This window comes from Equus caballus, chromosome 8, assembly GCF_041296265.1.
Source record: "Equus caballus isolate H_3958 breed thoroughbred chromosome 8, TB-T2T, whole genome shotgun sequence".
Lineage (NCBI taxonomy): Eukaryota > Metazoa > Chordata > Mammalia > Perissodactyla > Equidae > Equus > Equus caballus.
In genome coordinates, this window is record NC_091691.1 from 8,928,658 (window position 1) to 8,938,881 (window position 10,224).

The window sequence follows — 10,224 nt, forward strand, 5'->3', positions numbered from 1 at the left end:
AACTTAAAGGTTTTCAGCTTCAGAACTTTCAGAGATAGAAAGGATGGCAAACTCCAATGCCTACTGGGGCCAGGCATTGGTAAAGGCATTATGAGTGAGTGAAGTAAGCCGATGCGATGCAAGAGAGACTCAAGAACTGGAGGCCCTGTGCTCCATCTGAAGAGGACATCTGCTATTCCACTGGGGCAGGCTGCTGCCATGTGGGAATGTGGACCCAGCATTGACAGATCTTTTAATTTTTCAAGAAGAGCTAAACCCCCAGATTTTTATGTAAAATATTTAGATTTTTAACAGGAATCAAACAAAATACCAAGGAACGGTTTTCAGCCCATGGGCCTGCTCCTTAAATGCACCCCTGAAAGTCTGTGCTTGGCTCTACTTGTCTCTGCCCAGCACAAACTGACAGCGCCACTCTGAATGAGAGACCAGATTCACAGAGCCTGATCGTAAGCAGAGAGCCTGCTGCCTGGGAAGGAGGCAGAACAGAAGACAGGAAATGCAGCAGCACCCTCCCGGGCCACAACCTGTTGCCATGGGGTGTGCGGACAGCACAGTGGTCCCTTCCGTGAGGTCTTCTCTGGGCCTGTGAGCACGGCTGTCTGCCTGGATAGCCGCTGTGTCCCGCCAAGAACACAAGGGCAGCCCCCTGCGCCTGAATCGTGCTCAGAGAGACCTAAAAGGGAGGCACCCAGGTACCATGCCAGGCACCTTCCCCTTCAACGCAGACAGTCATAGCTCAGATCTTCACGGCAGAGGAAAAAAGCTCGTATTTTACTATGTACTAAATGATAGGAATATACAGACTTTCACTTTTATGAAGTTTTGGGGTTTTTTTTTTTTTTAGAAACAAATACTACCCATTGTGAGCAGGGGTGCATGGAAACACACATGCCGGCCTTACGGTAGGGGTGTATAAACAGAACACTCTTCTGCAGAGCACACTGACACTACATATCAGGAGCATTAAAAATGTTTCTACTGCTTGATCCAGTGGTCCCACTTCTAGAACTGTATTCTATGAAAATAATCAAGAGACAGAGAAAGGATGTTCTTCACAGCATTACTTATAATAATGGAACAGAGAATATGTTACACAGACAGTACAACTGTTTGAGTATTTAGCAACAGGAAAATACTCGAGGCGGAGGAAGCACCACAAACACTAGGGAATGTTTTTTCCAATTTTCTTTAAAATCTGTCCAAGCTCACGGGAAAAAAAGAAAGGAGGCTATACCAAAACATCGAAGGTTAACAGGTTATCTGTAGGTAGTGGGACTGATTTTTTTTCATACTTTTCTATATTTTCCAAGTATTCTATAATAAACAGGTATTTTTATAATTAAAAAATAAGATACGGATGATTTTTTTTTAAAGGAAGATTTTGGCCCTGACTAGAGGTAATATAAAATGAATCAATTCTAACATCTTGCCTAAATCTTACCAAGATACACCTGGGTCCTCAGGCAAGTGGGTCAGTGAGCTTTGGCTTCAGGTGACCCAAGTTCAGTCTCAGCTCTGTGGCCTCGAGCAGCTTACTTAGACTCTCAGCCTGTTTCCCTTGTAAAGTGGGGCTAATTCAACTGCGCAGATTTGTAAGGGAGAAATCACAGGAACATCTGAAAAGCATAAACTATGTTATAGGTACATAAAAGCTATGTTTCTTCTCTAGACTGTATCCACAGTAGGAACTCGATAAATGTCTGCTGACAAGCTGGGATACTCAAATTAACTCAAGTTCAAGTAGAAAATCAAGTTTTAATCAAATTCTTACAGCATTGGATGGGACCTTATACACACCTATTTGAGCACACACATCCCCTTTTATTTTAAAAATGCAGCACTGGGAGACCAGAAGTCCCTTTTCCAACACATATTTTTCACCTCAAACTTCCAGGATCATCAAAGTCTGTTTTCACCAAATCAACTCTACACATTGAGTTCCTAAACAACCATATCACACTGGCTGCTGGGGAGAGAAGGGGATTAATATCAAGTCTTACAACACATCTTAAGGGTAATAAAAATAAAATGCTCTCCCTTGAACCACAATGGGCCGGCTGACCTCATTCTCTTCACACTATCATGAGTCAACAGAGCCACTAAAAGTCAGATTTTAAAACATCTCATTCAAGCTACAAATAGAACAAAGAACCTCTACTCTATCCCTCCTCCCTATCCTGTCTGACAGGTATAAAGGCACGTCTCCACAAAGGGGTTATCAGCTTTAACCTCAAAGGTAGGTAAAAATGAGTTGGAAAAGGCCAGAAGGCTCAAATCCAAGTACTGTGTCGTTACATACATGTTTCTTCCCACTGGGTTGCCCAGGCTTAAACTTAGCCCCCTGGGCCAGGTATTTCCTTAGTGTCCTTATAGATACGTCCTATCAGAAAGGAACTGTGGTTAGCATGCTCTCTGCCCTCTACTCTCAGCTGCCTGCAGGCAAGGACAGCATCTCTCCCCTGCCTGCTGCCTCACTCGCACAGGGTCTGGCGGACAGAAGGCAGCAGTGAATGTCTGCTGGCTGAAGGAACGCAGTAGCCACAATGAGTTTTAATGGCCAGGAGGATAGAACAAGCAGCGAGAATCCACGGCTTCAGGTTCATACAATCTTTTAAATCAAATAGTTAGGGAATGGTCCATCTGTGCAAAGTAAGAAAGGTGATGAACATGGTACATGATCCCTTTGGAGAAAGCCACGCAGAACCCAAAATGGCTCTTAAAAAATCAGCCACAGGAAGGGGGTGTGTTTCACACCAGAAATCCCTTTCGATGCCAGAACACTCGGGCCGTTCCAACTTTCCCAATAGACAAAAAAGAAGGGAAGTGCCATCAAGTGACAACTGTATACTTCAAATCACTGGTGGCCCTCTTCCCAAACTTGGCAGATTGGCTCTTAGTGGAAAAAACAAGTTAGAATGAGACTTCCGTGATGAAAAAAAGAAGAACGAAGGAAAGTAAGAAACAAATCTCTGTAAGGGTAGAGAGTTTTCTCAGTTGAAGTTATAGACTCATTTCTTGGTCAGTCAGTCTGGGTTTATACCTGACTCTAAATTCTACCATCAGATCCCACAGTCTCATCCCAAGCAGAAGAAGGTGCCAAGTGATGCACTCTTATAGAAACAGAAAGGGCTCAGAAGCAAATAGACCTGGGTTTCAATCTCAGCCCTACTGCCAACTTGCTCAGTGACCGCGACAAGTGACTTCATCTCTCTGAGCTTGGTTTCCTCGTCTGAAAATCTGGGGCATGCCATCTACCTCGACCGTTAAATGTGAGTATAGCACACAGGAAGCACTTAATCAATACTAGCTATTTTTAAAAGCTCTGACAGAGAAGGCCCGAGCAACTCAAACTTTAAATTACAGGAGAAAAGCAACCACTTAAACCCAATGTACAATTTAAGAACGAGTGGCTTTCCCCGACGATACACCTGATTGTAAAGCATGCTTCTAGATCTGCTCTTCCTGGTATTCTGAGGCGAGGCGCAGCCAAGGATGCCAGACAGGCTCCAAGCCTGGTACTCAGGAGACCTGAATAGTTATCGCAGGTCGCCTCTACCTCACCACATGGCCCTGGGCAAGGCGCTTCACCTCTCTGGACCTCCGTCTCCTTAACTAACACGCTAAGAGCTGAATCTGGTTCTGCTGGTTGTCAAGATGGATTTAAACATCATTTTTGTCATGAACTACAAATCCACATTCTCCAGACTTAGGGAAAAGCATCAAGAAGCAAAGTTTCCATGTGGCATATATTCAAGTTAATGATGACTCTGCATACCAAGCCTTCCCAGTTATTCCGAAGGACACCAGGGCTTGGCCATGAACTATTCTTCACGAGTCTGTCCATGCAAAACAGCTGTCTACATTAAGGCTTTCTCAATACTCAGTGTTTTATCAAGAAGAGAACATCTTCAGATCTTTATAATGTCAGGTATCCCGCCCCTGAACACGCACACACGCAGGTCACTTTCATACAACCTAGTATTATAATACCAGTGGGTCTATCAAAACCAGCCATCTAATCAAGCAAGTTTCTGAAAATAACCAAAAAGAAAAGATAATCCCAGAATTTATTAGCCAAGCCAAATGAAGCTGTTCTTATCAATTAATCCAAGCCCACTGACCCACTGCCTGCCTGATGTCTACTCTAAATCCATCATTCATTCACTCAATATCAAGTGTCTCATAAGCGGCAGGCACTGGGAACCCAGGGATGGATCCAAGGGTGAGCAAAACAGACCCACACCCATAGAGCCCAGGTCCACAAGGGAAGGTATGAGGAGCTGCTCTTAAGGCAATGAAACATCAACAGATGCTCCATTTCATTTTCCAATGAATGTGGAAAAAGAACAGTTATACTCTGCTTTCCCGTAGCCCGTATTCAGATCAACTCCTTCTTGCACTTCACCATTTAGATGCAGAAATTCTCTGAGTGACTGTTTTCTCACTTGTCCCAAGGATAATGCATTTAACTAGTACCAGAGAGATGGCACAGGAGAGAAGTTAATTCATTATAGACAACGGATGCCTTAAGGACTAAGGGCTCAATTCTACGGGGAAATCCAATTGGGAAGGATTACCATTTATCCTTACACACGTCTCTCTCTATCAGAGACTGTGAACTCCAGAAGCCAGCAGCAATACGGTGTCTGGTACAGAACAGGGCTTTGGTGAACATCTATCAAATGAATACGCTCAGTGGAGACACATAAACCTAGAGTTTACTTCTCTACAACTCCTGCTTGGCTGAGCCCCACATCGCTCCACTCAAATTCTTAGTAATCGACTATTTAATGATGGGTACTAGATCAGTGTTTCTCTTTTTTCTTCTAGGGGAAGAGGAACATCACAGAACCTTCCAAAAGGCAAAACCGTATATCTTTTCAGGAAAATAATTCTGTGTACATATACAAGATGGTGTGTATAATTTCAGGGGTTCACGGGCCATCTTCGGAAGTCTGTGACCCTCAGGTTAAGAACCTCTATATTAGATTGTTAAAAATTAGACTTGGGGCTGGCCTCGTGGCCTAGTGGTTAAGTTCGGCATGCTCTGCTTCAGTGGCCCGGGTTCAGATCCCAGGCATGGACCTACGCCATTCATCAGCCATGCTGTGGCAGTCACCCACATATAAAATAGAGGAAGAGTGGCACAGATGTTAGCTCAGGGCTAATCTTCCTCAAGCAAAACAGAAAAAAAAATTAGACTTGATTTAATGTTAAAACCTAACCAGCAAAGTTCTACTTATTTGGCAAAAATAGGAACAAAGGGGTAAGACGGAGCTGGGTTTCAATCCAGGTTTTATCATTTACTTGCTGTGTGAGGTTGGAGAAATCAAACTTTCTCAGCCTTTCTCAGCCTCAGTTTCCTGATCTGTAAAATGGGTTAACAATAGTTGCTAATTCCATGTTAAAGCCAGGATGAGATGAGCAAACATGTGACGTGCTTGGCACAGTGCCCTGTACATAATAAATGCTGGTAAACGGAAGCCATTACCACCTTCCGTCTAGTCTACAGACTCCACACTTAGCATCTCCATCTTTGTCTCCATTCAGAACTGCATTAGTAACTCCCATGGAATCTCAGGGAACAAGACAGAAAACAAGAGTCCCTAAGAATTGTAAGGTCAAAACACAGCCCTAATGTTTTCCCCCAAATCAAATGCTTGGTTTTAACCTAAGAAGGCCCTTCTGACAAGACAGTCGGCAATCCCTTTCTGTGTAAATCCAGGTCAGCTGTCAGCACACAATTGTTCTATCAGGCCAAGTCAATTTTTAGAGGCAGGCCTGTTAAGTTAACTTAAAATGGAGATGAAAAGAAAGTGTTTGATCAAATGCTTAACTGCAGAAACACACTGACACGGAGACAAGGCAGAGGAATTAGGTTCCTAAAATTATTCCTGTGATACCCTTAGTTAAGATTGGATATTTAAGGACCTCACTCAGCCTTTCCAACCTACCACCCAACTCTCCTCACACCCCTCAGAGCTAAAGGCACTGGCTTAGTTCTTAAATGTCCTCAGCTCTCCTGTACTTTCAAGACCATTCAACACTTCACCCAGGATCCAGAAAGGCTGATTTTAAAGTTACACAAAGCCTATCATTCAGATTTCTTCTACAAATGGATTTCTCAAGCGTTTCTAAATATTTGACTTCAAGAAAAAAAAAAACGCATTTCCACTTTAAAACAATCTTTCATCTCCACCGATGCAAATTTTCTTTGTTTAATCAATCCACATACTACTAGCCAGTGTTTAATCAGGCCTTTATTTAACATCGCTAACCATGGGAGTTGCACAGCCAAGTCTGAAAGTTTCAGATAATGACCTCATTAATAGCAACAAATTGGTTTAAAGATGAAATATGTATCAATATGTCTAAGAACCCTTTAAAGTTTCACGCTTCAGAACCACAGGAGAAGCGTAATTAATTCCTCCAGCATTCACACCGGACGCTGACACTCTCAGAAGCAAATGGGCTTTCATGCTGCATGAATGAATTAGATAATAAAAGTAATTAATAGCATTTCATAGCCACACATTGTTTTCACAACTTTCACAGATGAAGACATCAAAAAAAATTCTCTTCTTACAGAGAGCACTGGTGACCTTGGGAAAGTTATTTCAGCCTAAAATGAACAACGAGAGAACCAAGACTCCGGGTGACTAATCCCAAGGTTTGGATTACTACCTCTCTGACACTGACACACACACACACACACTTGCTAACCAGGCCTCCTCCTACCCTAACCCATGCAAATGACCTGAACAGCTACTCCAATTAGAAATATCTGGGCAAACCAGATGATGAGACAGTATCTATTGTCTAAACATATACACACATATATTTTCACTGCATATAATAGGCAGGGGGGAAAAAAACGAGTGATATAAACCAAGGTCTCATCTTAGAATTCTTAAAGGAGAGAGACTCCCAAACAGGTTTTTTTCTCCTCTAAACCAGGAACAGCAGTGTTACCAAACCCCACTGGAATTAACAAAAGCAACACTAGAGTACCACTCTTTAGGTTTAGTTATGAGGAAAATGAACTCTGCTTTCAAAACTATAAAATATTAAAGAGCAAATCATGCAGAGTTTTTTCAAGATAGTAAATAAAAGGAGGTTTGAAAAGTTCAACAAGGACGCTCAGAAAACACGATTAATCTGAAGCGGAACACCAGTCTGTTTCTTCTACATTCTCATTTCTCACAGAAAACGTTACGTTTCCTCTCGGCAGTCCTAAAACATCAGCTTTCCTTAGAAAAACCTTTTTCAGGGCTGACAGTGGCCACACCAGCCACTTCAATTGGGCAGCATTCGAAGAACTAATGAAAGCATGCCGGCCTCTGTACACACAGCGCTGAAAGCCACACTGTGCGCCTTCCATGCACACAGAGGTTCAGCGAGCCAGTGCCCCCAATCAAGTTATTAAAGATATAGGGCGAAAACATCAAGAAATGACTATTCAGACAGCTCAGATAAACTCACCAACATTACAGCAGTTATAAGGAAATTAAGGACACCTATTACTGATTGCTTAACAGGTAAACTTATTAAATACCGTTTAAGTCATTTTTCTTTACTTAGCAATTGTTGACTTATTTTGGGGCGGGGAGCAGGCTAATGGACTACAAAAGAGTTAGATAAGCACTTCAAAAAGTTTCAAAAGAGAATAGATTCCTTCTGCCAAATTCACACATTATCTCTCTACTCACGAGGATAAAATAGTTACAAATGATGTCTTTAAACTGCTAATTTTGTATTAAATGGCAAACCCAAGATTACCTCTACAGCATAGCACTACTCATAATGGATAGCTCGCCGGGCAAACTACCGTGGAAAAAGAGTAGAAATTAAAACCGTGCAGATAAAAATCGCAAACTTCAAAAGTCTCCTTCAAAAAGTGAAGTGCCACGTTAAAACATCTGTTCTCTTGCAAGGCTGTAAATCAAACATTTCTAAAGCCATCAGGGCACAGGAAAGGTCTTGAAGAGAAACACGGAGTCACAAGGAGCAAGCTTTAAGATCCAAAATATTCTCAAAGGCTGTGCCTGAAATGCGTAGGTATCTTCAGCAGAGCATCACCTCGAAAGCTTATAAAGACCATAATTATAACATTATCAAAGAAAAAAGCCCAAAAGACTTTAACATATGTAGTCCCAGGACTCAAAGAACATGCTTCCCCTTTTATTTACCCCGCAGAAGTTTAAGATGGGGATAAGAGCCCTGTAAGGCAATGCTGCTGATTAATCGCCCAGCCGAGGTGCCTCCTCCAGCTCTGTAAGGACACACCTCCAAGGAGCCAAGCTGCACAGCTCCCTGTCCTATCCAGCAGGGCTCGGAGTCTGCACCAGGGGAGGGAAAAGGAAGAGGCTGCTGTGCAGTCACTCCAAACACTCCCCTTCTCTTCATTCATAACTCTCCCAAGAGTGAAGTGCAGAAGGCCCAACGCTTAGAGCCCGGCAGCCACCCTATCATCCCCAAAAGGTTCAAAGACAAGCCAACCATTTCAAATCGCTCCCATCTGAGGCATGTATATTAACCACCAGAAGTGCGCTGGCCGGCTACTAACAAGTTGATTTTATCAAATCATAGCCAAGGAAGCGGGAAAGCATCTACCCAGCTCAACATCCGCAGAGGCTTCAGCTGGGAATCTCTCCTCCAAAAAGTGCGCACAGCTTAAAACTCTCCCTAGCCAGCTTCCTCTGGAATGCAGACCTTTCATCTGGAGTAAGGTAGAGGGGCCTGTCAGTGAGCGACTCGGTCTCCCGATTTCCAGGCCCTCCGCAGAAGTCCTTGGCCGAGGAGCGGGCAGGCAGCCTCCCTCCCACCCTCTGTAATCTGAGGCATGCAGCGAGGGCTGCCTTCCACGGCCACTCCAGGGCACCCGCAATCCCCACTCCTCCTCGGCCAGCTCCCTCTGCTCCTCTACCTGCTGCTGCTTGTCCAGAGCCCTGCAGGAGGGTAGGCGCCCAGGTGCGGCGGGCGGCAGTTCCAGGGAAGAACCAGATGTGGTGCAGCCCCTCGGCTATTCCCCAAAAGAACAAGCATGGATGCGAAGCACAGCCTGCGACCTGAAGCAAACCACCCCATCCTTCATCACTTCTCTTTCCAAAGCTGGCATTCAACAGGTAGTTCCCGGGACTTCCACCTGAGGCAAACCGAAATGCCCAACTGCCCCAAGGAGGCCGCCCCAACGTGGGTGCCCAGACCCGGGGTCCTCCTCCCACCCCCGGACCCACCGGAGGCCGAGCCCCCACGTGCGCTCGCCCCCCGCTGCAGCGCCCTGGAGGCCGCGTCCCACCCGCCCGCCCGCCCGCCCTCCGGGGAGGGATGCCGCCGGCCCCCTCGCCGCCCCTCCCGCCCTCCTGCCCGCCCGCCAGCCCGCGGCGGGGTCGGCGGGCGCAGCCCCCGGAGCCATCTTGTGGCGGCGGCGGCGCGGGGCCCGGGCGGCGGGCAGCTACCTGCACGATCTCGCCCTCCGCGCTGAGCGTGGCCCCGGCCCGCGAGAAGCGGCCCGTGAGGCCAGTGGTGTAGGTGGTGTAGTCGCCGCTCGGGCTCGACTCGAACAGCACCACCTCCACGAACGCCGTCTCCTTGGCCCGCGCCGCGCCGGGCCCCGCGGCCGCCAGCAGCAGCCCGAGCAGCAGCGGCAGCGGCGGCGGCGGCGGCAGGCGGCGGCCGCGGGGGCCGCGGGGGCGGCGGCGGAGGCGGCGGCGGCGGCAGCCCGGGGCCCCTGGGCGCCCGCCCGAGCGCGGCCTCATGGTCCTGCGGCGGGAGGGCGCGGAGGGCGGGCGCGGCCGGGCATAGTCGCGGGCCGGCGGAGGACCGAGCGCAGGCGGACGCCTCACAGCCCCATCGCGGCGGCGGCGGCGGCTTTGTGGGTCGCAGGCTCGGCTCGGCTCCCCCGGCCGTCGCGCCGCGGCCCTTTCATCTGCTCCACGTGAGGGGTTATCCCCGCCCCGGCAGCGTCGTGACCCGCTCTCCCCTCCCTCCCCGCGCTCGACCGCCGCGGCCGCCGAGGGGGAGCGGGAGGGCGGGGCGGGCGCGCCTGCGGCGGGGGGCGGGGCCCGACGGACGGACACGCCCCCGCCCTCGCTCCGCCCCTTCGTCCCAGCCCCGCCCCCGCCCGCCGTCTGTGCTCCACCCCTTTGTTCTCGCCCCGCCCACCGCCCACCGTCTTGCTCCGCCCCATCGTTCTCGCCCCGCCCCCAAGCCGCCTCTGCCCCC

General features: G+C 47.7%; 1 protein-coding gene across 1 annotated transcript in view; it reads right to left on the minus strand.

The window, feature by feature from the left end:
* ZNRF3 (zinc and ring finger 3) overlaps positions 1 to 10,017 on the minus strand; it is a 150,554-nt gene extending 140,537 nt beyond the window's left edge. Inside the window, exon 1 of the mRNA XM_023646917.2 lies at positions 9,459 to 10,017. Coding sequence (XP_023502685.2) covers positions 9,459 to 9,758 — 300 coding nt within the window. The 5' untranslated portion in view covers positions 9,759 to 10,017. The remainder of the gene's footprint in view (positions 1 to 9,458) is intronic.
* Positions 10,018 to 10,224: the final 207 nt, after the last annotated feature.